The following is a 27,991-nucleotide window of genomic DNA, read 5'->3' as shown; positions in this document are numbered from 1 at the left end:
CACAATTTCTGTTCTCATCCTGAAGCAAAGTTCTTAACCCGAGGTACTATTTCTGGGTTAGCAGAGTCTGTAACCTGAAGCATATGTAACCAGAGGTACCACTGTAGTTGTTTATTTCTTTGTCCAGTAAGAAAATATTCCATCCCTGCATAGAGTTCAGAGTCTCTTTGCATCCCTGCCCCGTTGTCCTGTCCCATCCCCCTCTTCTTCATCCCTAGCACATCCCACCCAGGTGCCCCAGGGCGCAGGCCATGCTTCACACATGCCTCTTCATGTGCAGGGCCAGGTGATCATCCCTGACCAAAGTCTTACTAGCTAGGGATGATGGGAGCGGTAGTCCAGCCGCACCTGGGGACCCAAGTTTGAGAAAAGCTGGTATAAAGGCTGTGTGCTGATGGAAATGCCTTCAGAGACTCTTTGACACTCTGTCTGGTAATGCATTAATGAAGTCTGACTAATTGGGAGTTAGATGTGAGCCTCTGTTGCTGGACCCCCAAAAGGGAATTTTCTCCCAAAAGGAGACGGTCACCCACCTGCTTTGCAGTTTGCCTCAGCCAGTCCTTGATGTCATCCTCCTTGAGGGAGCAGCCGACAAAGACCAGGAAGTACTCCTGAGGCCCGCTGTGATCGCGGCCATCGTTTCTTGAATCAGGAGGAGGGAAAGGGGTTGGCCCCTCCTGAACAGGCACCAGGCTTAAGGAGTTGGACGAGGTGTTGTGGCAGACCTCGATTGTCCGATCTGAATCTGATGCAGAAGAGCAGGAGGGGGTGTTATTCCTTAAGAACCCCAGTTTCATTTAGAGAGGAACGGTGGGCGAATTGCTCCCTAGCAAGTTCTGCATCTCAGCCGGCACTAAGCAAAATTTCGATTTACTGAACTCCCTGCCTCACTTTAATATTTATACAGCGGTACCTCTAGTTACGAACTTAATTTGTTCCGGAGGTCCGTTCTTAATCTGAAACTGTTCTTAACTAGAGGCATGCTTTTGCTAATGGGGCCTCTTGCTGCCGCTTTGCCACCGGCACACGATTTCCGTTCTCATCCTGGGGCAAAGTTCTCAACTCGAGGTAACTCTTCCAGGTTAGCAGAGTTTGTAACCTGAGGCATTTGTAACTCGGGGTACCACTGTATATACAGTGGTGCCCCGCAAGACGAAATTAATTCGTTCCGCAAGTTTTGTCGTCTAGCGAATTTTTCGTCTTGCGAATCACGAAATCCCATAGGAATGCATTGAAAATCAATTAATGCATTCCTATGGTCAAAAAAAGTCCAAACAAAGCCAAATTTGGTACAACAACAGTTTATTAACTGCTCTTTAAAGTCACACATACTGTAAAGAGCAGTTCAAAAATTGAAGGGAAAATAAATTAACTTTATAAACAAAACATGTCTTTGTTTTTAGACAAAGGAAACAAAGTCGCGAGACGTTTTCGTCTTGCAAAGCAAGCCCATAGGGAAATTCGTCTTGCGAGGCAAATCGAAAACGGAAAAACCTTTCGTCTAGCGAGTTTTTTGTCTTGCGAGGCATTCGTCTTGCGAGGTACCACTGTATAAATGTTTCCTAATGCTAGCAGGCAAACCTAGTAATGTGACTTCATAAAAGGTAAAGGTAAAGGGACCCCTGACCATTAGGTCCAGTCACGGACGACTCTGGGGTTGCGGCGCTCATCTCACTTTACTGGCCGAGGGAGCCGGCGTACTGCTTCCGGGTCATGTGGCCAGCATGACTAAGCTGCTTCTGGCAAACCAGAGCAGCACACGGAAATGCCGTTTACCTTCCTGCCGGAGCGCTACCTATTTATCTACTTGCACTTTGACGTGCTTTCGAACTGCTAGGTGGGCAGGAGCAGGGACCGAACAACGGGAGCTCACTCCATCGCGGGGATTTGAACTGCCAACCTTCTGATTGGCAAGTCCTAGGCTCAGTGGTTTAACCCACAGTGCCACCCGCGTCCCAATATACTTTACACAAAATGCAAAACACTACTTTTTTCTAAGAAAAAAAGCAAAAAACAAAAACAAAAACAGGGGAGCAGGGTATTAATTCCGTCAACACTCTAATGAAACAAACTTCTTCCACGGCACAATAAAATAAATAAGTAAAGAGAGAGAGAGACAGAGAGGAAGACAGATCTCCCCCACCTTCCAGGGGAGTTTCAGTCCAAGGAACTTCAAAACAATGCTGTAAAAGCTGAGATATAAAAGCTTGGACGCAAATGAAAGGACTCCTCCTGTAAAAGGAAAGGATCCCAATCCAAGGGAGGCTCCCAGTGCTACGGAAGCTGGAAGGAGAGGCGACCTTCACCGGCTCCCCCTTGCAGTTCCCATCATCACGTCCTCTGCTGTTTGAAAGCATCCCTAAACACTTTGGAGCCTGTTTCTTTGGGCGAGGGGGAGGCATAAGAGGCTGCAGGAGGAAAAGGGAATTGGCAGGAAACCCCCTCAGGCCCCCCCCATCTTGCAGCAGGAGTATCCGTGAGCGGAGTTTGGGGGGAGGTTGGCAGCAAAGGGTCCCACCCCATAGCATTTCCCTAAGGAGATAAATGGCGACCGATCACTTGCCCCTTACCTGAAAACTTAACTTTCCCCAAAATGTGGTACACGTTTCCAGAGAAAGGACTTGACTTTTTGGAGGACTTCAGGGCTGTTTGAAAACAGAAAGACACAGAGAAAACGCAGGCAAGTGACTTAATCTTTCTTGACTAAGGAGGCGGTGCAGTGGGAAATGAAAAACATTTGCAAGGCCTATTTCACCCTAGAATTAATTCTACGGAGGCTAGAAAATATGTATGGGAGAAATAAGACACCTGGATAGCTTTAGCGTAACCCTTTATTGAGCACCCAGCATGCCGCAAACTTTAAGGCAGTCCTTAAGGTGTAGTCATAGGTATATCAGTGTATTCAAATCTGAATTGTCAAATTATGTTGTTATTGTTATTATGGTTTTTGTTGTATGTGTCTTTTGCGGTTGATGTTTGTATCGAAAAAATGATTAAACAATTTTTTTGAAAAAGAAAAAAGGCAGTCCTTGACCATATACTGCTCTCTAGACGTTTTGGGGTGCAATTACTATCAGGCCAGGGGCAACATTGGCAAAGCCTGCATTAAACATACAGGAAACAAGAAAGTTTTGCTTTTTTAAAACAATCCCCTTTTAAAGCAAGCGTCTTCTAGGATCAGATACGTGAGCAAGGTAACACGAGCAAAGCAGAGATTTAATACATGTCATTGCTAGGCAGAGATTATGGTATATAAAATGGTACAAGGATGTGTGTTGTCATACATACAAACTACTGGGCTTGAGATTTCATGCCAAAATCTGGGACCTGGTGGTGTGGAAACCAAAGCTCCCTCAAATCTCATTTTTGGCTTAAAAGAGTTTCTAGCCCTCATGGTTAAGGGAGCAATTTTTTCAAATGCTCAGGAAACGTTTGTACCTAATCGCAGAAATGTGCGTGCTAAACTGAATTTGGGCAAAAACCAAACACCAAGGCATCCCTTTCCTTGACATACATAATTGGCTTTGAGCACGCGACACAGCAGGAAGGTTTGCGGTTGCAGATTTTCAGGCTTCTGCTTGTGGAAACGATGAGCAGGTGCAAGGATGTGAAGTTTTTGCTGGCTATGCTGGGCGTAGGTGGGGTGGCATGGGGCAAGGACAGCCCAGGACACTTGGCAGCAGGTGGTGAAGAGGCAAAGAGGACCCTTTCCCCAAATCAAGGGGCACAGGACCCTCAGCTGGGTCAATATATTTTTGCACTCAAGACAACACCCGGGTCATTAAAAATAAGGCAATAAAAAATAGCCATTAAATTTCATGACACCTAAAATCAACTGTAAAGTGTGTGTGTGTGGGGGGGGAGATATTCTGGCCACAAATGTCATTTGCTAGCAATTTCAGGGAGAAAACGCCACACTAAAATTAATCTCTGCATTCAATTGCTTCTTACCTTTACACTTGGCCACAAATCGTGTTTTCTCCAAGGGACGGTTAAACCACACACAGATCTGAACCATCGGGGGAAAGGTGGAACCTGCACAGAATTTGCCCTCGTACCTGAAGAGGAGGAGGAGAAGAAAGGAATCATGTCAGTGTTTCAATTTTCCAAATTTGGTCCAGTCCCAAAGCTCTTGCAACCTGCTGTCGGATGAGGATCAGGTCATGAAGCAGACCTCTTTTGCTGGTTCTTAACAGGCACCCACCGACTCCTTTTACTATGCAGCAGTAGCAACGACAAAGGTTGCAAAGACAGAAAACAGCAAGAGAGCAGGTAAATGGGAGGAAGGATCCTGGGGTGTTGCAGGAAGGATTATAGGGAAGGGAAGACACACATCCCTCTCCAGAACTTGGATGAGAAGCAGGATTCAAAATAGTAAAATCGTTCAGGATTTTGGCTTCCTTGAAGTTTGAGAGTCACAAACATTTTTAGTGGCACTGAAAAAAATATTGTGTTCAAGACAGAAGAAGGTGTCCAACCAGACTGTGGGTAGGGCTCAGTCCTGAGGTAGCTGAGTCAGCAGAGCATGAGACTCCGAATCTCAGGGTTGTGGGTTTGAGCCCCATGTTGGGCAAAAGATTGCAGGGGGTTGGAGACCCTCGTGATCCCTTCCAACGCTACGAATCTGTGATTCAAAGCGCCACAGCTAGTCCGGGATGACACAGCAATGCATGCTCCTTAGATTGCTTGCTTTCTCCAGCAAAAACATGAACGTACAGTGGAACCTCGACTTACATATGCCTCGTCTTGCGGGTGTTCCAAGTTGCGTCCGTGGCAAACCCAGAAGTAAACACTGGGTTTGCCATGATTCGTGCATGTGCGGAAGTGGCTTCTGCCGTCTGCGCATGTGCAGAAGCAGCTGCCGCCATCTGCGCAAGCACAGAAGTGTGCCACCACCAAATGTGCATGCGCACAAGACGCCTCTTCTAGCATCCTGTTTTGACCAGCGGCCGGACCTCTGGAACGGATTATGTCCGTAAGCAGAGGTTCCACTGTATGTGCTGGAGGGAGGGTCAAAGTTTCATGGAAGAGCACATGACCTGCGCATGGAAAGTCCTGGATTAGATCTTTGGCATTTTCAGTTAAAGCAAGGGTGGGGAACCACCAGCCCTAATGTTCACGTATGTTCACGGAGTGAGGTTAAAAACCTAACCCTGGAATGGCAAAGAGTTCAAATGTGAAGAGCATAAATATGTGCATCATTCCTCTCATTGCAACATGCAAGTGATGCTGTGTGTATGTGATAATAGATCTATAGAATCTTTACAACATATACTATTCTGCTGTCCACTACATTCAGTTTCTCGGAGCAGATTTTTGTCCCCTTTATTATTGGAAATCTCAGGTGACTCCTTGGAAACACAGCTAATACATTTATTGCAAGATTCTGATCCGAGTAGGTCCCTTTCTGTTGCCAGATTTCTGATAACAGTATTAGCCTATAAAAAGAAAAATGGATTACTCTATGATTATTGATTTTGCCTAAATAATATTGATTTATATTGCTAATTTGATACTTTAAGCGCTATATTGTTCTTATTTTAATGGAATTTAGAAACTTACGGATTGAGATGTACTTGACTTAAACGTAATTTAATTTATTAATTTTAACTTGTTACACCTGTTCTGCTGTATGATGTATTGAATGTGGGCCTATGGCCGTAATAAACTATCTATCTATCTACAAGTGATGCCTGTATGTGGACTCCCTTGGGAGGTTGTGGACTCTCCTTCGTTGGAGGTTTCTAGGCAGAGGTTGGATGGACACCTGCCATGGACGCTTTAGCTGAGATTCCTGCAAAGGACTTGATGACCCTCAGGGTCCCTTCTGACTCTGATTCTAGGTGAATTTGAGTATTGGAGGTATTTAAATACAAGGCGCTGCATTCAAACAGGAGATCAAGAGGGGGAAATAAGCGATATGATGTCCAAGATATTTGGCTTCTTGCAATGCATCTGTAAGGAACGCCCCACAAAAAACCCTCTTATTTCCCTCTTAGCTCATGACTGCCTCCCAACTGCAAACTGGTTTTCAAGTGTTCAACTCCCTTTTGTTGCCCAAACAGCAAAAACCACACTAGTGAAGACCTGGCAATGCTGAAAAGAGATGGACTAGGAGACCTTTCAGAGATTCCGTCCCTGTTTGGTGAAATTTCTACAGTGCTCTCCAGTTCAGACAGCCATCTTTTAATTAGAAAATGGGGCTGGAGAACAACAAGACAACTGAATGGATTTCTCTAAGAAACTAATTGCAGCATTTCATTACCGAAGTGATTTATCTGGGCAGATTAAACGGAGGGGGAAATAAATCTAGTAGTGCTTTATAATGCTCATGTTTATTAAAGGATATTGCACTTGAAACCTTTTTACCAAAAGGAGATACTTGCCAGCCAGGGTAGGTTAAGTAGCGAGTCGTCAGCATCTGTGGAGCTGAGAAACTGTTTTCAGATAGGATTAGTTCGATGTCTTCATTCCTAGCAGGAGAGAGAGTGAGGTTTCGTTTGGGGGGGGGGGGTCACCTTTAAAGTGCACTTTCCCAGAAGCAGAGGCAACTGTCAGGATTTAAACCTGCATCTTACCCACCAGGTGAGTCAGATCAACCTGGGGGGGGGGGCTTTTCTGGCTTGCCATTTTAATGTAACAGCAGGTGCTTTTTGGCTTCTAGTCTTCCTGATCCTGAAGACAACAAAAAGCTGTCTTCAAACCCCTAAGAACCATTTTCTTCTTCAAGATCCAAAGCATTTCAAACCCGTTTTCCCACAACCCTCCGAAAGGGAGCTTGAGTGTAGCTCACGGCCCTGTTAATGTAATGTAAACAAGGATTTAAAACTCTCAGTGAGTCATAGTCTGGGAACATCTGGTTGGAGAGCAGCAACGGAGGATATGGAAAATGCCAGCTTGCCGCCAGCAGCGGAGGCGTCTCGTCTGCAAAATGGCGGCCCAGGCAACTGAGAGTTCTCACATCTGCTTCATTCCTGTGCAAAGCACCCAAAAAGGACCGGCGTTTCTCTCCTCTTCCGGGATAAGTGGTCTACGTGCCGCAGAGGGCAGGTGGAAACATCCAGGCTTACCTGGTCACGACCCCGTTTTCTGCCAGGATGAACGAAACGGTGGGGTTCGCGGCTCGGATGAGGTTCTGGAGCTGAACAAGGAGTGGGTGTCTCTGCTCAGCTGTATGGCTTGTGAAGACCACGTTGCTCACCAAACCTGGGGGGGGGGGGAGAAAGCAAACAGGGTCAGCTGTCTTAGGGAATGTCTTCACCAGCCACTAGGTGCTCTTGGGAGATCAGAGCATAAAGGTGGTAAGCCAAGGCATTCAGCAAAAGGACAAGACTCTGTTGTGGGTATTTAAAGGTCAGCTCAACGCTCCTCCCTGAAACTGCTGTCATACAGCAATCCAGCTCTCCTGCTCGCTTGACAGCAGAGATTGCTTGTCAGGCTGCCACCCTCTTGTCCATCAGGACCCACTTTTTAAAGCTTTCCTTAAGCTACCAGACACTTCTGTGAGCAGCTCTCTACGTTGCTGTTTGCTACTAAGTTTTCAGCGTCTGGTCTCCTGCTGCATCCTAATTCTCGACGTCCGCTAGCCAGATATATGGCTTGCCAACACCATCCCGTACAGCAGCAGTCTCCACAGGACACCTTAAAGGCTTACGGCTTCATTCCTGAAAGGAAATGTGCATCTTACTTTTGCATACAGAGATTTTACCTTGTGAGCACTGGTCCAGGAACTTGGGGAAAAGAAGCCTGTAAAATACAAATGCACACACGTCTTAGCGTTAGGGATACAGGCAGATGTCGTCTGCTAGTCTTCCAAGCCCCCTGAAGCTACCACACCCTCAGGAAGATCACTGGTTCCTCAAGCATAAGGTTATCTACCTCAACTGATCGCAGCGCTCAGGCAAGATCACTTCGCAGGGAAGACACTTTCAAGCCAAGACATTTCTCTGGTTAAGACATGCTGCGACCTTTCTGATCTCCTCTAGGAAAGCTCGCAAGGTGCGTCTTCCCTGGCTACAGAAATCTGTGGCTTCTAAGGCATCTGGCACGACAACGTGCAGGTACACGGGGAAGAAATGTCTGTGCCATGCATGCAGGGGCTTGCAAAGGGGTACCTGTGTTCCATGTAGCAACTCAGCGGCTCGACGCAAGTACTGATGGCTCCAATGACGAAAGCAGCCTTCACGTCAGCGTCTGGGTGAGTCTGGAGGGCCTGCACAACGTCAATCACGTCTGTGTATCTGCAGATGGAACGAAAGCAAAGGGTTGTGATGCGACGGGGAAGCACAAGGACTATGGCTGCTGCCAGCCTAGGTGGAAAGAGACCGTGGGTATACATGAATGGCGCAATGAGCTTCGATTCTGAGAAAGCATTTCTTATCCAAGTCCTGGGGCAGGGAGGTAAAATGGCTCTTCTCTTGTGATTTGCACAAGGGCACCTCTCCCTTCCCACAGTCATTCACAAAAAGACACCCCCTGCAGTATATCGAAGAGGAACCTCCAGCTGCGCAGGTTAGGAGGAGGTGATGGTGGAGTTGTAGTGCGGAGCATTTAGAGGGTACCTGTTTCTGCTGGGGGGTGACTGCCATTCACATCTGAACATCAGGTGCGCAGCAGGGAACACACAGCAGGGACATGTGCCACCGCCTTAGGCAGCTGGCACAGAGCAGGATTGTGGCTTAGAGAGACCCTTGACTCCAGCCAGCAGGGGTCTTAAGAGCATCATTCTCGAGATGCAGGCAAAGAGAGACAGCAATGGAAAAGGACAAGAGGTCGTGCACCAATTGGTTTGTGTCCCACTCTCACCCCCCTGGTTTCCATTGTGTTCATCTCTTTCTCAAAATGCCAAAGGTGACGATCTGATCTGCTGCAAACAGCTTTTTCAAAGGCTTCTTGCCATCCCTTGTTCTGCGTTGGCGGGCAAAGTATACTTGACCTCACTTCCGACATTTCTTAATAGAAATGCCTTGGTGCGTTATTGTAAAGGGCTTCCGTGTTGGGTCCATAACTCCCCTCAACTGAGCAGCACTTCCCTTGGAGAGCGATTTCATGATGCTTTGAATCAAGACCAAAACAATGCTTGCCAAGGCTGCTCCTGCCACCCAGTCCGATAAAATGTGCTGTGTGGGAGCTTTTAGGCAGGAAGGAAGACAACGAAGGCCTTTCTGCTTGCTATCTTGGGGCTATTTAAAAGTTACAAAAACAGTCTCTCTCGCGCCAAACTTAATGTGTGTGTGCGTTCAACTGCGTTCATGTGTGTTATTTTGGATTTTTCTGGAACATGTAGCCATGTACCTGTCAGCGCTGCCTCAGGTCCTAGCTCACAGAGGACCAATGCCAGTTGCTCTTTATAAACAAAAGTCTTTATTGTGGTTCATTGTTGGTTTGACATCCGTGGCGCGCAGCGCTACGTTTGAGTCCTTAGACCGGCGAAGCTCCGTCTGACTCCTCCCCGCCCATACACCAGTTCAAGACCCGAGCTTTGCTCCACCTTTTCCTCTCCTCCTTCTGCTCCTTTCTCCTCCGGGTCCTCCTGCCCTCTGGGGTTACCTCCTTCCTACTTTCTTCGGAGGCGGATTCTTCTGACTCCTCCCCACCCTTCCGGCGGGCTTTAGGACCTGGCTCCCAATCCTGGTTTTCTGCTGGCCCGCGCGCCTCCACATTTGAACTTGGCGCGCGCGCCCAGCTGCCTACTTTCCTCCTAACGGCTACACTGCTCCCCCCACTGCTTTCTCCTTCAGGGAGGCTGGCCGGACCTGCTCTTCCCTCCGCCCCTCCACTCTCTGACGGAGGCGTGGTCAGTCCAGCCTCACTCTCTCCTCCTGCAGGAGGCTCTTGTTTTAACCCTTGGGATTCTCCCCCCCCCCCCCGCTACGCTCTGGTGGGGAAGCTACCCCTGATTTCCAGCTGCCGCTTGGAGACTCCCCACTGGCCCCCCTTGCCCTGCCTTTGGGGGCCCCCTTCTGGGAATCCTCTGATTCGCTGGAGAGACTCATGGAATCTCTCTGATCACTGGCATACCCTCCTGAACTCCCCTCAGATTGTTCCCCTTCGCTCTCCATCTCCTCCTTCCCCTGTGGCTCAGTCCCTGAGCCCATGACAGTACCAAAGCAAAAGGCTTCTGAACACTCTAAAAGCATCCCTTTATATCAAGGAGAAAAGTCTATCAAGTGCCTCTCTTTTTGTGTGTGTGGGGGTGAAGGTGTCCTTTGCCTACAAGATGTTGGCTATACTTTTGAATAGTTTGTTCGAGTATTGCTACCATTCTCTGCAGGGGTGAGCAGGCTTCAGGCTTGTGGAAATTACTTCACTTTCTTAAAATTAAAAAAAACAAAACTAGAATCCTAAGATCCACCAGCCGAAAGAGTATCTCAGCTGGGCAGACATACACTAAGAATTAAATAAGAGGAATGCCTCAGAGTCAAGGTATCTGTGATCAGGATCTTTCACAGAAAAAATCCACTCCTGGTTCCCCGCTCCAAGCAATCATTTTTCAGCAATCCTGGTTTTGTGTGGGGTGGGAGAGGTGACTTTCAGTTGCTGCCACCGTAAGACAAGTGGGAGCCAGAAACTGTTATCAACCTAGTGCACATCATCAAGAGATCTACCAGAAGATCCCATTCTACCTAAACCCACCTCCCACTTTACAGATCTCAGGTCAAACGCATCTCAAAGTGGCAGATTGCTAAAAGCTCACGCAGATCTAGAAGCAGTCTCTTACCCTTGCAGAACCACCACCAGCCTCACTTTCTTCCTACTGTAAGCCGAGAGACGGGCACTTCGGCTGTGCTGGGGTTCAAGGACGCTTGCCAGGAACCGTTGGAAATGAGCTGCGCTGAAACATTCAGGGCTGTCCATAGTCTGGCGATAAACAAGCCACCTAAAAGAGCATAACGAAGTCAGAACAAGGTTGCCTGCTTCATTGTCAACACCGTCCGCAGAAAAACATATCATTAGTACAGTGGTACCTTGGGTTACAAACACTTCGGGTTACCAACATTTCAGGCTACAAACTCCGCTAACCCGGAAGTAGTACCTCTGGTTGAAAACTTTGCCCCAGGATGAAAATGGAAATTGTGTGGTGGCGGAAGTAGGAGGCCCCATTAGCGAAAGCGAGCCTCAGGTTAAGAATGGTTTTGGGTTAAGAATGGACCTCCAGAACAAATTAAGTTCATAACCCAAGCTACCACTGTACATTATCATCAGCACATTGTAATTTATTTTGCCCTAGTTTTTTTCACCTGCCCTTTCATCCTGCAATTTAATAGTACACTATTGAGACTTAACATAAGGTAAAGGTAAAGGGACCCCTGACCATTAGGTCCAGTCGCGGCCGACTCTGGGGTTGCGGCGCTCATCTTGCTCTACTGGCCGAGGAAGCCGGTGTACAGCTTCCGGGTCATGTGGCCAGCATGACTAAGCCGCTTCTGGCGAACCAGAGCAGCGCACGGAAACGCCGTTTACCTTCCCGCCGGAGTGGTACCTATTTATCTACTAGCACTTTGGTGTGCTTTCGAATTGCTAGGTTGGCAGGAGCTGGGACTGAACAATGAGAGCTCACCCCGTCGTGGGGATTCGAAACGCCAACCTTCTGATCGGCAAACCCTAGGCTCTGTGGTTTAACCCACAGAGCCACCCATATCCCGAGACTTAACATAGGAGGTGGTAAAACAAATGCCTTTAGAGAATACGTGGTGATAAATAATAATACTTCCCACCCACCTCTGCTTTGTCTAAATCAGGACTGGGGGGGGAGGAAAAACCACTCTGTGAGAGTTGCCCTCAGTAAAAGGCCGCAGCTTTGTGGCCACAGGATCCACCCCACAAATCTCCTGGGAGGGCAGGGAAAGACCCCTGTCTGGAACCATGAGGCTGATGGGGGCTAGTCGTAACATCTGGGCAGTGTCAGGTTGGCAAAGACTGGGATAGACCATTCGAGCACCTCAGTAGAACCAGGCTCCAAGGCAGAGAGGTCATACTTGGAGAAGGTCCTGACCACTAATTGCTCTCCTACGAACAGCTTTAGCAGGACATCCTTTCCCATCAGCTACCACAATTTTTCAAAGAGGAGGAGGAGGAAAACAGCAACAAAGTAAATCGCAACTAACCTTCCATATTCTTTGTTAAAAGTGACCAGGAAAGAACAGAGATCACTCGAGCGACATCCCGGGAGGCCGGTTAAGATGGTGATCACCACCTCAAAGCAGGAGAAGAACTAGTTAAATCATTGCCATCATTACTGACTGCGCTGCTAGTTTTCAAAGGGGCTAAAATGGGTCTGTGGGCAGGACGAGGTAATCATGTGTGTACGTTATGTTTGAAAGAGGCTATTTTAAGGGCAGGAAAGCCAAATTTGAAAAGAAGTTTTTTTAAAAAATGGCAGACAAGTACGTAAAACCCCTTGCAATCAGGTTGCCAAGATGGGTTACACTGGAGGAAAATGCACGAAAATGAAATAAAAACACTGTAATGCAAACAGAGGACCTTTAAGAAATGTCACAGGTCTCAGATTGGCTGTCTTACCTTATCATTCTCCGCCTCGTTGTCAGGAAGCTCTTTGGACTGCTGCAGCAACGTTGGCAAATGGGCTCTCATCACTGGCTCACGGCTTACACTGCTGACCGTAAAGTGCTGTAGAAATCTTTGGAGGAAGAAGACAGCGCAGAGTTGTTCGTGGCCATACTTACTTTTCAGGAGGAACCCCTGGAGGCCTGCATGGCTGCCACTGAGCCCACAAAGTTGCTGAGAATCCAGCAAAGGCCCAATTTATATGGAATCATCTCGGTCCAATAAACCTTAGTTTTTTGGACCAAGTATAAGCCGTGCGCTTGTGCATACCAGCCTCCCTTCCTCCACACATCCCATTATCTCTGTTTCTCGAAGCACATTCCCCCATTAATTTCAAAACCAGCCAATTTGTGGCTTAAGAACTTGCTCCATAACAAGACCCAATTCCCACCCAGAGTTGGAGAGACATGTGCCCAGCTAACAAACAACTGGGATTCCATGGGATAACTTGTCCTTTGGTCAGCACAAAACCACTTCCGAACTCAAGAGGAGGTGGAGTTACGGGCTTCACACCCTCTCCACGTGCGCGGGGGCTGGCTCTCAGCCTCCACACGATTGAGGGGATCCCCGGCCGCATCATCCCCTGACCAGCCATTCAGCTGGCCTAGAGGGGCGTGGCTTGCGCGATATCACACTGGTGCAGCCGGGGAACTCCCTCTTTTGCCGCCTATCGAAGGGTAGAGGATTCCGGGGGGCGTGGCCCTGTCCGAAGCCTATGGAGGTGAGGGCCTAAGGCACGCCCCCGAGCAGTGACCCCGGGGGAGTTCCTAGTTGATGTGCATCAGCAGGACTCCCCCTACTGGTGGTTAACCCTTCCCGGTCTTCAAACAATCGTGCTGAAGCCAGATAGTTGTTTAGGACCAATGCCTAAGCCAATACCGCTCATTCCTGTAACCAATAAAGTTGTGGCCATTTTTTGCCCATTAACCTAGTATTTGTGCCATGTGTCTTTATTTCCACCGGGGGGGGGGGAGGCGGGAACTTGCCACGCAAAGGCTATTTTTGAGAAATCTCACCTGTCCAGATCTGGGAGGCTGACCGATATTCTCAGCTGGCTCCATCTTTCTCCGGGGGGACAGGACAGGACGGTGAAAAGCTTCTGCATGCTGGTATGCCTGGAACAAGGACACACATTTAGAACTAAGGATCTGGCCGTAGGAAAATGCTGTTTCCATTTCCTTCTAGTCAACGTGCACTGCTGCAAAGCCAAACCACCACGTCTCAAACTCACCTTTCAGCATGAGGCCAAGGGAATGGTCTGGCAGGGAAGTGAAATACACCACTCATTCAATGCAGCTTTGTACAAGAGACCTTTGCTCCTGTGCCTTGTGCCCAGGTAATATAATCGCTCTCTCTTCAGCCTCTCTCCCTCCTATAGTGTTCTCCTTTTCACTTCTTCCCTCCCTCTTGCCAAAAGACAGCTGTGGCTCTGCTGGAGCGACCACTCAGGCCAGGCTGCGACCAAGAACGCCTCCAGGTACCCTTTGCATTCTACATGCAGGATGATTTGTGCTCGTGATGGCACTGGGTGGAAAGATGCAACTCCCCCTCAATACTGTTTTTCCATGCAGAACTTCAGGAGTGGAAATCCTGCTGTGTTTCCAATCAGTGCAAGCCTAGGAGCTTCAGACTGGAAGCCTGTAATTTTCTCCACTGTATCTCCTATGTGGACGGCACAGTATAAATCTGCTGCGAATGCACTATGACTGCATCAGCGTGGATCAGGACAGTTAGCCTTCAAACTTTTTGGAGCCAGGACACACATTTTAAAATCAAACTTCAGGTTTCTTCATGCACACACTCGTTCCCCCCCCCCCTTCTTTTTAGGGTGACTGAATGGCAAAGGGCAGCAGACCTCTGAAATTTTAAGAGCTTTTAACAGAAGAGGGAATTGGGGGAGGCAGCTTAGAAAAGATGAACCTATAATTGGACTCCTATTAAACTATTGAGTGACTCTCCTCCATTGCACTGTTACCTGTCTCTCTCTCTCTGCATCTGTGCTGCTGTTTAAAAAGAAACCCATGCAAAAAGGAAAATGGCTTTGGCACTCTTGCAACTCACCTTAGGCTGCAGGGAGACTTTCTCGCGGGTCCTGACCCACCAGCTGAAGGACCAGTGGCCTCAAAGGAGGCCAGAGGGACCTCCACTAATATAAGCTTGTAATGCTAACTCCACAAGAGAATAAATGCAATGGATCAGGGGACGGGAGAGGAATAAGCAACTGCACACACCAAGCAAACCAGAAAATGGCTTGATATTTAGTTTGCGTCAGCGTGAAACACACATGGAGGGACTCCACAGCACACAGAACCTTCTACAGATACATTATGAGTGAATGTGCTCTCTAGTATGGATCCTTATCTTGCCAAAACAGCACCACTTGCACACAAGGGGGAGGAATGAGCAGGGACAGGAGGAAACCCTAAGGTTTGCAGATGAATGTAAAATCCTTGGGGGCGGGGACAAGTGGTGGCTGAGCTCAACAGGGGCTAAATGGTGAAAAATGGAAAAGCTGAGCGGGGAGATGGGATGGAATGGAACATCCTAGAAAAGGGCATGGCTGGCAGGCAAGCCTCCTGGGACAGGAGCACTCCACTTTGCCCTGTTTTCTTGCGGCTCCCCCCTGTTCCATGCCATTCTATAGAGGGGGGAAGGGCCATCTGCTCACAATTTCTCCTGTTCTACAGGCAGGCAGCCATCCTGGGTCATCTTCAAGGTTACTCCCGAATTTCCCCGCTGTTGCCAGACAGAGCAAACCTACAAGGAAGAACACAAAACATTCAAATTACACAGTTTAATGCTGCATTTAATAGTTGCAGCAGAACTACGAGGTGGTATTTGTTTTGGAAGGTGAACCGCCACTGATGGCTAACCCAAGAGGATTCCTGGGGTACTACTAAGTTATTAACATCTGTAATTAGGAATCCTCTCTGTGGAAGGCGTTTAAAAACCGAACTGGGCTTCCCAGAACAACTGGAGCCTGCTGTCATCCATGGTAATAAATGCTAACACTAAGAGATGGAAACTGAACAGAGCTGCAGCGCTTTAAATGGTTTATTTAATAACGAGGAAAATGAGCTATTTTTCATGTCAGCATTAATGAGATTATGCTTTGCTTTTCCTCTACCAGTAATCAACAGCAGTTAAATCATTACTCTGGAGAAGAAGGTTAATGTGTCAGCATGGCTCATGCTCATCAAGATATGCTTTGGGGGGGGGGAGTTACCGTCCCCCAACAAACAAATGGCACAATCTGTACTATATTAACCAACTTCCCTTTGGATTTCGGGCTTTGGTGGATTAGTAACTCCCAAAATATTTTAAAATCTGATTTTACTTCAATTGACTCATTACCCATTTTTATTCGGTATTTGCCATGCATTTTGTTTAACAAAACTCTATTAATACAAAACATTGCCTCTTCTCCATAGAGCCAAAGGCAGATTCTCTCTCTCTCACACACACAACACATACATACACACAAAACCATACAAACACTACTCTCTCACCACACAGTTTACCGCTCAACAATTTTATGATTTTTGCCTCCACTGAAAAGCCATCGCTCTGAAGACAATGTGAACACGCTGTCAGTGATGTCTGACTTGCAATGACCCTTTCACGTGTGCAAATTATTGCACGTTCAGACCATCGGCGAACACAGTATCTTGTGTGACTTCAAAAGACAGTCAACGACAGAGAAGGCAAACAGCAGTGGCAAAGGAGGTTCATCACTCGCTTGTGTCAGAGTAAACCAGAGACATTTCGACCAAGCCAAGACCCAGGGTTCAGCCCCGCCCAGACCTCAAACTTGAGGTCTGCACAGAGGAGAAGATGCATTTTCACTGTGACCCTGAAGAGGAATTGCAGTGGTGTCAGACACAACAACTTCCATCATCTTTGGCTGCTCGCTGATGGAAGATGGAATCCAGCAACATCTTGAGAGAGAGAGAGCACCACGTTGGTTACCCTCAAGCTAGTGGATCTGGATATGCCAACCCCAAAACTGGAAGTCCCCATGCCAACTGCCCATATTTCTGGCTGCCTCTCGGACCACTCCCATCACCCCCAGGGCCACAGGAGCAGAGCAGGTGGGAAGCCAGGAAAGAACTTCAGAGCCGCAGCTGCCAAAATCCATGGCTAGCTCTCTGTGAGGTTACTTGGGAGAAAAAAGGATGTACATGGAAACAGCTGCTCGGATCAGGGCCCGGCTGAGAGGCAGGAAAGGGCAGAGCCCCCAATGGCTTCATCCCTCCCCCCAAACCTTCCTGACCAGGGGAAACCAACCGCAAGGGGGAGTCGGCCGGCAGAACATCGTAACGACACTCTCTCTACGGGGCGCCCCTTGCCCACCGTATTGAAAAGGGCATTTTTTTACTTCTAGACCGATCTCTTCTTCATGTCACCTGTGAGTAGAAAGCTTTATAAAGCTTTGACTTTGGGAAAAGCGCGATCATCAGAGAGTTGCCTGGAGTGTGGAGCTGGACTGGCAGGTGAGCAAGCAGGGAGCTCTTGTAGTCGATAAGGAGAGCGGCAACAACACTCGTGGAGTCCTAGGGAACAGGAGAAGGAAGAGAACCACTTCTGAAAGGAGGCGGGTGGGAAACTGGCTATCCAAGAGCCCCTTGCCCACCCCAAAGGACGTCCGCCATATATAAAAACCCGACATCATGGACATCCTTTTGCATATACTTCCAAGGTTTGAAAACAGTTGGTTAGAAAGAGACTTTGTACAAGAATGCAACACTACTATCTACCTCTGTTTAAAAGGGATGTTGCAGTACAGCTTTTGAGTCCATGAAAGACTGAATGGCCTGATCCTGGATTAGCTCCCTGATGGGGGAGATGCACAGGGAGGTAAGCCCCCTGTTTAGTTGCCACCAGCCCATTTTACCTTTACCTATGTCTGAACCTGGTCAAGAAGAAAAACCAACCAACACTGAACCAAAGTGAAACCGACCGGGAGCTTATAATTGCTTTTGCAAGCAGATTCTCTGAAACTGTTTTTAGCATCCTGGAGGTTCCCTCTGAAAGTTGGTTTCTGGAACACAGCGGCAATGTGCAAACACTTCAAATATGGCACTGCTGATTCTGAAACACCCCCCTTTTCCCGGATGGTTATCAAGAGAAATGGTCAGCGTAAAGTGGGGGGGAGGCAGCTTATAGAATATGCCGCCAGGGCGCTGATTCATTTAGAGATTAAAATGCTTATCTCTTCCTGTATATCTGCATTATTGCTAGGCTACAGATGTTCCCAACTATCGCCACCTCTCATCTCATTTGTGTTATTTTTAGCTCTCCAGCCTCATGCCTTGCCAGGTCAGTGAAACAATGCAAATTCCCTTTCGGAGTTTTTGCTCCGCGCAGAATACCTGGCAGCCGTTCAGAAGCGATAGCCCAGGCCCCATAAATAGCCAGAGGTTTATAGGGGTTGGGTGTCTTGAAGCCAAACAATAGAAGGAAGGTCAGGGCCCACACAGCTTGCAACGGCACAAAGGGGCAAGCAGGCAGGGGGAAGAAAGGATTCAAAGGGGCATGTGCGTTCATAGTCTTTGAATCTGGAGCTTTTCAAGTTTAACCCCTCCATTATGCATTGTTCTTCACGTATAATAAGCCACGCTTCCACCAAATGCTTTTGCAGATTGTGGAGTGGTGATGTAATCGAAGACTCGAGGCAGAAGGAAACACAGACATACTTTGAGCACGTCTAAAAGTTCCCTACTTAAGCTGTTGGGTGCAGGGCAAATGAGCACACGATCCCTGCTGATTCCACTGCCATGCCAGTCCTCCTAATACATGAGGCTGCATTTTAAACTGCATTTTAACCTGTATTTTAAATTGGGGTTTTTCCCTATTATGTTTTTACTGTAATTTTACTGGTGTTAGCTGCCCTGAGCCCAGCTCTGGCCGGGGAGGGCAGGGTATAAATAAACATTACTATTATTACTATTATTATTATTATTACAGCAGGCAGCCCCCCTGGCACCACCTGATGTTGTGGGACAGCAACACTCACCACTACCCCGCTCCCCATTTTATTGCAATTCATCCCCACATCTCCCCAGTTTTCAAGGCTGTTTTTCTTCTTACACCTGAGACAGAGGAGAGTCTGGCCAACTTCTGGTCCTTATTATTCCCAAGCTTGGGGGGGGGGGTATTTCTGCCCTGTAGAATTCTGGATTGCACGAGTCTGGAGAAAGTTTTTCCGCCTGCATGGACCGGTTGCGGCAAGAACAGAGCTTGGGCTGGACCAGCACTCACCCCATCGTAGAACCTGATAGATGTCATGTGAGCCTTGGAAATGGTGATGCTTCCGTAGTGCGGGTGGCAGAACAAAAGGCCCTCTGAGAAGAAATAGAGCTTACCTGCAAAGGGAAGCAGGGGTGGGGGTGGGGAGGAGAAGAATATATGAGGTGCTTCATGCATCGGCTTAAAATTCCTCTGTATAAGGAGCCAGGCAGATCTTTTTGCCAAGACCACATGACACCAGTCTTGAAAGACCTTCACTGGCTCCCAGTACGTTTCCGAGCACAATTCAAAATGTTGGTGCTGACCTTTAAAGCCCTAAATGGCCTTGGTCCAGTATATCTGAAGGAGCGTCTCCATCCCCATCGTTCTACCCAGACACTGAGGTCCAGCACCGAGGGTCTTCTGGCGGTTCCCTCGCTGCGAGAAGCCAAGTTACAGGGAACCAGGCAGCGGGCCTTCTCGGTGGTGGCACCCTGTGGAACGCCCTCCCACCAGATGTCAAAGCGAACAACAACTACCAGACTTTTAGAAGACATCTGAAAGCAGCCCTGTTTGGTACACCATGTGTGTATTTGTGTGTGTGTGTTTGTGTAAATCCAAGTTAGAGCGCCAGAATGGCGTAAATAGATAGGCATCTGGGACTGACTCAAGCTGAAAGGTGACTCAGGGAGGTCTTTACGGTTAAGGGACAGAGCGGCTCTGCTGATCTATGGGGCTGATTTGCACCCCCAAGGAAATGTCGCCACAAGTGGCAACGCTGAGCTTGAACCTCAGAGCAGTTTCATACTGAAACGGGGAGATGACAAGATACAACTAGCAGCACAACAAGGGGGTTTATTTGAGAGGATTTCATTTCATAATAAAACAATTGTTCTAACGGGAAAGAATAAAGACAAAGCACTAGCTGAGGATGAGGACTAGGACCTAAGAATTATTTCAGATGTGTCAATAACTGATGGCATTTTATTACCTCCTGCCACGTCAAAAGCTGTGCCTGAAGCTCTCTGTTTTTTAAAAGAGGCTTGCTGTTCAACAAGGAAGGGGTTGCTCCTGAAACCGGCACACATGTCCAGGCACAGGGCTAGACGTGAGGTCCTTTGAATCTTGACTGCTACATTTCACTTGAGATTCAAATTCGCGGGTGTCAACAAAATGGCAGACTTTCCAAAACGGAGGGAGAATCAAAAAGCAGGGAACTGGAGAAACCCAAGGCGAGTGTGTGTGTGTGTGTGTGTGTGTGTGTGTGTGTGTGGGCCTCTCCTTTCGCTGCCTGTTCATTCAAATGTCCCCTCAGGGCAGGTCGCTTACCTTCCTCTGGTCTACACAGGGAATTGCTGGAAGCAATATAGGCTCCGTCGCCTCCCGTCAGAAAGGTTCCCAGGAAAGATTCTTCTTCCTATAAAGATGGGGAGTTTTTCCAGGATCAAACAATGGCAACAGAGTCTCTGAACTGGACCAATTATATCTGAAAGATACTCTCTCCCTATCGGCTGAACGTTGATCCACAACACCCCTTAGGAACACTGGAAGGTGCCTGGTACCAACTCGGACAATTTGTCCGTCCAGTTCATCATTGTCTGACTGGAGGAGGTTCTCCAGAGTCTCGGGCACAAAGGAGTTGTTTTCTCAGTTGCTATGTGATCTTTCAAATCGCTACGGAAAGTACATGCTCTATGAGCCATCCCTGAACCAATGGCAAAACCTCTTGTCTTTTCTGACTGTACCCGACATGAGGAATGGGCAACCAGTGGCCCTTGGTTTTCTCTTGGTCTCCCATCACCCTCAGCCACGTTTGATGGGCAGGATCTGCAGGGCCACAGATTCCCTATCCCTGCCCCAGTGGTTCTCAGAATGATTGCAAGGCCTCCCCTTAGGAGGTATGGGGCACCTGGAGGGAGGAGTGCTGGGTTTTAGAGAGAGGTCACGTCCTGAAGCTAGGGCTGTCTTCTGCCTCCATCAAGCAGGACTGCGTGTGCATAAAAGTGGACTGAATGTCCCCTCATCTAAACTGGATGCAGGGCAGAGGTCTGCACCCTCGATGGCCCTTTAGCCTCATTTCGTTCAAGGACAGGCTCAGAAAAGTTGCTTTTAGCCTTCTCATTGTGCATGCAAACCACATCTAAAGAGCTAAATCTGCAAAACAAGTGGTGGGGAGGAAGAGGACAAGCACTGAGACAGAAACGGACAATGTAACACAAAGCTTAACATTCTTGGGAACCTCCACCAGCGTAGCATTGACTCAGACACACTCACACACTAACACGACCTCAAGCTTAATCAGCCAGCCAAGTTGCGTTACAAACCTTCAGGATTTGCTGGGCCTTCTCTGACAGTTTCACTTCGTTATCTTCAACCTATAAACAAAGCCAACAATTGCTTCAGCTCAGCGCATTTCCTTTGCAAACTGGAAATCCTGTAATGTAGCTGCAGTGGATCTCTTGCAAGCTTCTGCCGCCTGAACTGTTTCAAGGTGCGCAACTTAGAACGACAGAACTGTAGAGCTGGAAGGGACCATGAGAGTCATCTAGTCCAACTGCCTGCCGTGCAGGAATCTTTCACCCAACGTGGGGCTCGAACCCATAGCCTTGAGATCAACAGCTGATTGCTCCATCAACTGAGCTATCCCTTTGGACTTCATGGGCTCAACTATGGCAATCATCCATGGCCCCAGTTTTATGGAGCAAGCATAAAATGGTCTTCAGCCACAGTGCCATATGACAGTTTTACTCGGGTGTCGGGCTTAAGCTGAAAGACAGTGACTGGGCGAAGGTAACCTTAATAATAAATTTTATTTATACCCCGCCCTCCCCGGCCAGAGCTCAGGGCGGCTAACACCAATAAAATCACAGTAAAAACATAATAGGGGGGAACAGGGGAGGGAACCAATTTAAAATACAGGTTTAAATGCAATTTAAAATGCAGTCTCATTTTAAAGTAGCCAATAAATCAAGACCATAAGGGCAGGGAAACATAAGAGTTTGGGTCAGACTGAGTCCAAACCAAAGGCCAGGCAGAACAGCTCCGTCTTGCAGGCCCTGAGGAAAGATGTCAAGTCCCGCAGGGCCCTCGTCTCTTCTGACAGAGCGTTCCACCACGTTGGGGCCAGTGCTGAAAAGGCCCTGGCCTTAGTTGAAACCAATCTAACTTCTTTGAGGCATGGGACCTCCAAAGTGTTGTTACATTGTGATTCTCAAGGCTGAGTCTCTCCTGGGTCCTAGGTCCAGGCATAGGCAAACTCAGCCCTCTAGATGTTTTTGGGACTACAACTCCCATGATCCCTAGCTAACAGGACCAGTGGTCAGGGATGATGGGAATTGTAGTCCCAAAACATCTAGAGGGCTGAGTTTGCCTATGCCTGTCCTAGTCCATCTCTCTATGTGCCACACCACAGAGCATCTCTTCATTTGTGTGATTCTCACACTTTGTGCCAAAGTCTCCTCCTATCTTGGAATCCCCTCTACTTTTCATTTCCTACTGGACAAAAGCACTTTGGCTGAATTTGCACGCAGGAAAAGTTAACACAATTCGGTCCTCGGTCCTATTTAATCAGCTTTCCACCTCCCAGTATCATTGACTAAGATTGCCAAGTACAGAATCCATTTCAAGCACAATTTCACAGTTGCACTTGGAGTAGTTTTCCTTGCTTTCGGCACATTCGTAAGAAAAAGTTCCACAATGATATCACTAAAAGAAAAAAAAAGGGGGGGGGGTTAAGGGAATGAAGTCATACCTACCAGCCAAGAAACAGATCTCGGGATAGCTGCAGTGAGAATGACGTAGCTGGTTTCTGTGCTAATGCTGCCATCTGCAGGAAAGCAAAGAAAAGCATAAGTAGCGTAACTCCTGAGCGTCCGGAGATTTAACATCGTGCATGCCTGTGGCTCAGTGGAGCTGTTTCATTGGAGGGATTCATTTCCTAAGCCATGTACAGTCAAACCTCGGTTCTCAAACGGCTCCACTTTTAAACATTTTGGCTCCCGAACGCCGAAAACCCGGAAGTAGATGCTCCGGTTTACAAATGTTTTTCGGAACCTGAACATCTGACGCAGTTTCCGCTTGAGTGCAGGAAGCTCTTGCAACCAATCGGAAGCCGCACCTCTGTTGTCAAATGTTTTGGAAGTCAAACGGCCTTCCAGAACAAATTACATTCGACAACCGAGGTTTGACTATAACAGGAAGGGGACAGTTTGTAGATGTTGCCTCCAGCGAACTCTGCAAATCAGAGAGGTTGCCAAGACGGAGATCTTAGGTCCACTGGGAGCATAGGATGTGATTGGATCAACAATCCATTCAGCTCAGTACTGTATGCACCAACCTTCACCAACATGACATTTTCCAGATGTTTTGTGATGCTGGCTGGGACCAATTCATGGTCCAAAACATCTGGACAGAGCCAGGCCGGGAAAGGCTGGTGTACAATGACTGCAGAACGATTTCAAACAAGGAGTCTTCCCCAGTCATACCTGGAGATGCTGGGGACTTAACCTGGGTCTTTTTGCATGCAAGGCAGATGTCCTACCACTATGACTCTTCCCTCCTGGCTCATGTACCCGTAAGTGGAAGGTCCCTAAAGGTAAAATAATTTATCACGTGCTCTAACTCCGTGCCACGATAAGTTCAAGAAACTAGCTTGGTGTGGACAGGCTTGTGAAGGCAAATGGGGGCAGGGGGCGGGAATGCCTCCCCAGATAAATAATATGCAGACTTCACAGTAAAGCTGAGCCATTTGCTAGTGTGTGCTTGATAGGAATTTAGCATTTACTCATTGGGTTGGTTTGCATGAAATGCTAAGCCATCAGCCAATGAATGGAAGAGCCTTGGGGGTCATGTGACGCCCATTCTGCTTAATCTGCCCTCCCATGTCCACTCTCTTCTGTCAAACTATAGGTTGCTGTAACACCCAAACAGGCAACCTGTAGTTTGTGCTAGCCTTCTATACCAGGATGGTCAAACTATAGGTGTAACAGCAAGCCGTAGTTTATTGTGAAAGAGAGGCAATCCAAATACGCAAGAGGAAAATAATAGGGGGTAGGAGGAGTCTGCAAGCCCAAAGTTTGATCACACACTGTCCAAGCTGGCTTGGTGTTACGCGTGATCCAAAAGCCATTCCACACGCAATGTAATTTGACGTTGCATTTGAAAGAGCTCCCCCCCCCCCCCGGCAGGTTTTCTTGGGCGACAAAAATACCTTTTTCTTTCACAAGAATTTGTGACGCCAGGAATGATTCTGAGAAGATCACCGACCCAAGGCAACCCCTTCCGCCAAGCAAGTCAGGAATGTCATATACTGTCATGGACACCTGCAGCAAACCGCGGGTGGGGAGAAAAGGAGGAGCAAAAAAGAGCTTGGGTCAATACTCCCACTTTTATCCATCACAGTCCCCAGCTAAAATAGAGTTCACATTTTTGTGACTGAAGGAATTCTACGGAACAGCTGGGTGGGGAACTTTTTCAGCCTGGGGGCCAGATTCCCTTCAGAAAACAACCTTCTGAGGGCCACATGTCAGTGCTGAGGCCAAAGGCATAAGTGGGAAAAGCAATGAATGTTAATTTTATCTTGGTACCGTAGGCTAGTCTGGAGGCAGTGAAGGCCACCAACTTGGATAGCTCCAAAAAATTAGACAAATTCATGGAGGTAAAGCGGCTACTAGCCAGAATAGCTATATTCTACCTGCACTGTCTATATTCTATAGCTATATTCTACCTCCACTAGAGGGACGTGGGTGGCGCTGTGGGTTAAATCACAGAGCTTAGGACTTGCCAGTCAGAAGGTTGGTGGTTCGAATCCCTGCAACGGGGTGAGCTCCCGTTGCTCAGTCCCTGCTCCTGCCAACCTAGCAGTTCAAGCACATCAAAGTGCAAGTAGATAAATAGGTACCACTCCAGTGGGAAGGTAAACGGCGTTTCCGTGCGCTGCTCTGGTTCACCAGAAGCGGCTTAGTCATGCTGGCCACATGAACCGGAAGCTGTACGCTGGCTCCCTCAGCCAATAAAGCGAGATGAGCGCCGCAACCCCAGAGTCGGTCACGACTGGACCTAATGGTCAGGGGTCCCTTTACCTTTACCTGCATTGTCAGAAGCAGTAACAGTTGCTGGAAAGCCCAGGAGGCGAGACTGCTCTTGCACTCAGGGCTTGGGCTTCCCATTGGCCACCGTGAGAACAGGACGTGGGACCAGATGAAACACTGGCCTGATCCTGCCGCCTCTTCTTGTGTGACTATGTGGTTTCTGCAGACTCAACTATCTCTATGTCCTCCATGCAGGCAAGTATTAAGAGACACATTCCCACTAGGCAAGAACTAGGGTGGAAGCAAGGCCAGTGAAGGATGTGGCTTGGGGGGAGTCCCAGGGGACAGAGAGAGAAGCCTGGGGGGCTGCCTTTGGCTCCCAGCCTTGAGGCTCCTTGGGGTACATAGCACCTCCTCTGCACCTCTGCCAGGTATAAGCCCCTGTGCACAATGTAGCTCAGGCAGGAGGCCGGAGGATCTCCTGAGCCTTCCTGAACTTGCCAATACCTCTCAAGGCATTTTGGTAAAAGGACATGAACATCTAGGAAGCAGCAAACTTTAAATTCGACTCACTGTTTTCACTAAGTAGAGGCTGTCCTCATTATCCAGCGGAATAATTCTGGAAGGATAAACACACTGTTAGAAAACTTCCGTTGCAGCTTGAAACTGCCCTACCAGCAAAAATTGAGAAAACCAACAAGGCAATTTTTTGATGCTGGCATCCGTCTGTCTTGAGAGGCAATGGAGTGTGCCTTCCGAGGTGAAGCAAAACCACTGCATTATCAGCACCAAATGACCAATCTGGAGCACGAGCCTGGACAGTGTGGATGGAGGTCCGGAGCAGCTCAGACAACAAGACCCCCCTCTCTCTCGGCCTCGCTGATGTGGTCCAAAGGAAGGCAGAGCAATATGTTTGGCACCAGTTGGCTGCAGGAGTTGCCGGCAAATGAGGAACATTTTAAAAAATACATTCAGAGAATGGAGTCATAGGATCACCTGAGCCAGCCTCTGTCCATGTCTAAGTACTGCTGCCCCTTGGGAGCGTTTCATGATAGCAGGAGCTTAAAAACGAGCCACCGCTTGTAGACCTCTCTGGACATTACTAAGAAGCAGCAGCAGAAGGAATTGTATCTGCCGAGTGTGTTCCCAGAGACGTCTGAGTAGCATCATATGCAGTCAGAGAACTGGCCCTAGAGCAGCGGTTCTCAACCTGTGGGTCCCCAGATATTGTTGGACTACAACTCCCATCATCCCTGAGCTCTGGCCTTGCTAGCTAGGGGTGATGGGAGCTGTAGTTCAACAACATCCGGGGGCCCACAGGTTGAGAAAGGCTGCCCTAGAGACTCCAGCAGTAAATCATCAAGCACAGAGTTCAAAATCTTGTCATGACCCAAGGAAGGCCCACTTGGCTCAATCACTGCTCACCTTTTTGCTGTTTATGGAGCCCTTTGAGACTATTTAATATTCTGCTGCTCAACTCCCTATTAACAAACGTAATGTAAATCGTTTTGAGGTTTGTTTGCTTTTACAATCAAGCAGTATATATATTTTCTGAAATAAAAATAAATAAAAGAAACTGGTTTTTGCCGTTTCCCCCTATACATTTTTACAAACATTTTAGTGCTTAGGATGAAATGCTGCAGGTAAATACATATTTGCCCAGTTCAGACCATGATTAAGCCAAGGAATGTAGGGACATTTTGTTCGAGCGCAGAGATGCTTTGCTTCTCTCTTCATACATGCTGTAAATCAATTAAGAAAGCCTCCAATTAACCCTGCTTCACCAGAACTGGGAAGCAATGGTTATCATCTACAGAACAAAACAGGATATTGAACCTGTTTGATTTTTGGTTTAGCATGCTGGCTTGCTTCAAAGCAGGTGAAATAGGAAACCATGGCTAATTAGGAACTTCCTGAATTAACTGCAGCTTATGGGGGGAAAGCAAAGGAGCTGCAGACGTGTACAAGAGACTCATCCAAGATATGATTGAATGAATGCAGCCATTCATGTTACACTGTGACCCACCCCAAGTCCTCCAGAAATTGTAGACGGCACATTTAAACTACTATAATATGACTATGATCTCAAGGTGTGAACATTCAGTCAAGACTGAAGCCACGAAGCAAGGATATTTCTATGCAAGCTTCCATTTTCCCATTGTCTTATTTCTAGATGACTAAGTGGTTTGAAGAATACCCATGCTATTCATCTGGCAACCACAGGTATCACGGCACCAAGCGCTTTATTTGTTCTGCTTCGCTTGGTTAGACTAAAGGCAAACTCTGTTCTCTATTAAGCTGTCGGTTCAAAAAGACAAGCAGCCTTCTGAAAGTGAAGCATAAAGGAACTGACCTTCCATGGTTGTTCACAGCTTGAATCTGAAAATTTATTCTGGTGCTGTAAAGGAGAAAAGCGGGGAAATCAAGAGAATATCAATTTTTTTTACAAAGGCTTATACTCAAACGAGTGACATTGGTGCAGCTTGAAGGGCAAACCACATTTTACACACTGCCAGGCTTGTGAAACTGCCCTCCTAAGGGCACCACATGTCTCTGCTCCAGATTCCACCAAAACCTTTCCCCAAAAGTTCCAGCTACATATTTACTCCTGCGAAATGCATGCTTATAATTATAATAGGATTGTGTGGCATACTCTTCCTGTAAGCACAGGCGTCTGTTGAATACAGCACCATATAAACTCAAAGCAGTTTAAATATTTTTTAAAGACTTCTCGTCTTATAATAGGAATACATCCATATCTTACGAACACCCAGATTTAAAAGATACTCTGAGAACTGAGAAAAACAGTTTCGTTTAGACAGGCCTACCCGAGGCTCAGAGTGTTGATATGTGCTTTAATCTATTTCTAGTTCATTGCTGACCTTCTTCAGAGTGCTTCCAACGGTCGTTCTTAACTGTTTTTACTGAGAATTTTATCGTTTTGTTCTGTTTGTAAAAAAACACACACCTCAAAGTGGTTTGCAAGCGTGTACAAATCAAGTGTGCCAACCTTATGAAATAAATAAACAAGGCTGATTTTTGTGAATGCAAATATTTCCCAAAGCTTATTTATTGTTGCTATTTAATAAGTTTATTTACCACCCTTCATCTGAGAATCACAGGGCAGTTTGCTACATGCCCCCCCCCCAACTCTTCGCCCACCCAAG

At 47.6% G+C, this 27,991-nt stretch overlaps 1 protein-coding gene across 1 annotated transcript in view; it reads right to left on the bottom strand.

Moving 5' to 3' along the window:
- DNAAF9 (dynein axonemal assembly factor 9) overlaps window positions 1–27,991 on the bottom strand; it is an 84,282-nt gene that overhangs the window by 13,335 nt on the left and 42,956 nt on the right. The window contains exons 15-34 of the mRNA XM_083458602.1: window positions 27,178–27,222; window positions 25,398–25,443; window positions 24,005–24,116; window positions 22,551–22,621; window positions 21,120–21,170; window positions 20,125–20,212; window positions 18,829–18,932; window positions 16,974–17,120; window positions 15,236–15,324; window positions 13,584–13,682; window positions 12,523–12,640; window positions 12,108–12,196; window positions 10,721–10,879; window positions 8,115–8,240; window positions 7,709–7,746; window positions 7,071–7,206; window positions 6,387–6,473; window positions 3,952–4,058; window positions 2,571–2,645; window positions 534–745 (exon numbers count right to left, since the gene is read on the bottom strand). Coding sequence (XP_083314728.1) covers window positions 534–745; window positions 2,571–2,645; window positions 3,952–4,058; window positions 6,387–6,473; window positions 7,071–7,206; window positions 7,709–7,746; window positions 8,115–8,240; window positions 10,721–10,879; window positions 12,108–12,196; window positions 12,523–12,640; window positions 13,584–13,682; window positions 15,236–15,324; window positions 16,974–17,120; window positions 18,829–18,932; window positions 20,125–20,212; window positions 21,120–21,170; window positions 22,551–22,621; window positions 24,005–24,116; window positions 25,398–25,443; window positions 27,178–27,222 — 1,999 coding nt within the window. The remainder of the gene's footprint in view (window positions 1–533; window positions 746–2,570; window positions 2,646–3,951; window positions 4,059–6,386; window positions 6,474–7,070; window positions 7,207–7,708; window positions 7,747–8,114; window positions 8,241–10,720; window positions 10,880–12,107; window positions 12,197–12,522; window positions 12,641–13,583; window positions 13,683–15,235; window positions 15,325–16,973; window positions 17,121–18,828; window positions 18,933–20,124; window positions 20,213–21,119; window positions 21,171–22,550; window positions 22,622–24,004; window positions 24,117–25,397; window positions 25,444–27,177; window positions 27,223–27,991) is intronic.

Source organism: Podarcis liolepis, assembly GCF_965112155.1.
Source record: "Podarcis liolepis genome assembly, chromosome: 9".
Taxonomy (NCBI): domain Eukaryota; kingdom Metazoa; phylum Chordata; class Lepidosauria; order Squamata; family Lacertidae; genus Podarcis; species Podarcis liolepis.
Note: the sequence above shows the minus strand (reverse complement) of the source record. Positions and strands in the feature narration are given on the sequence as shown.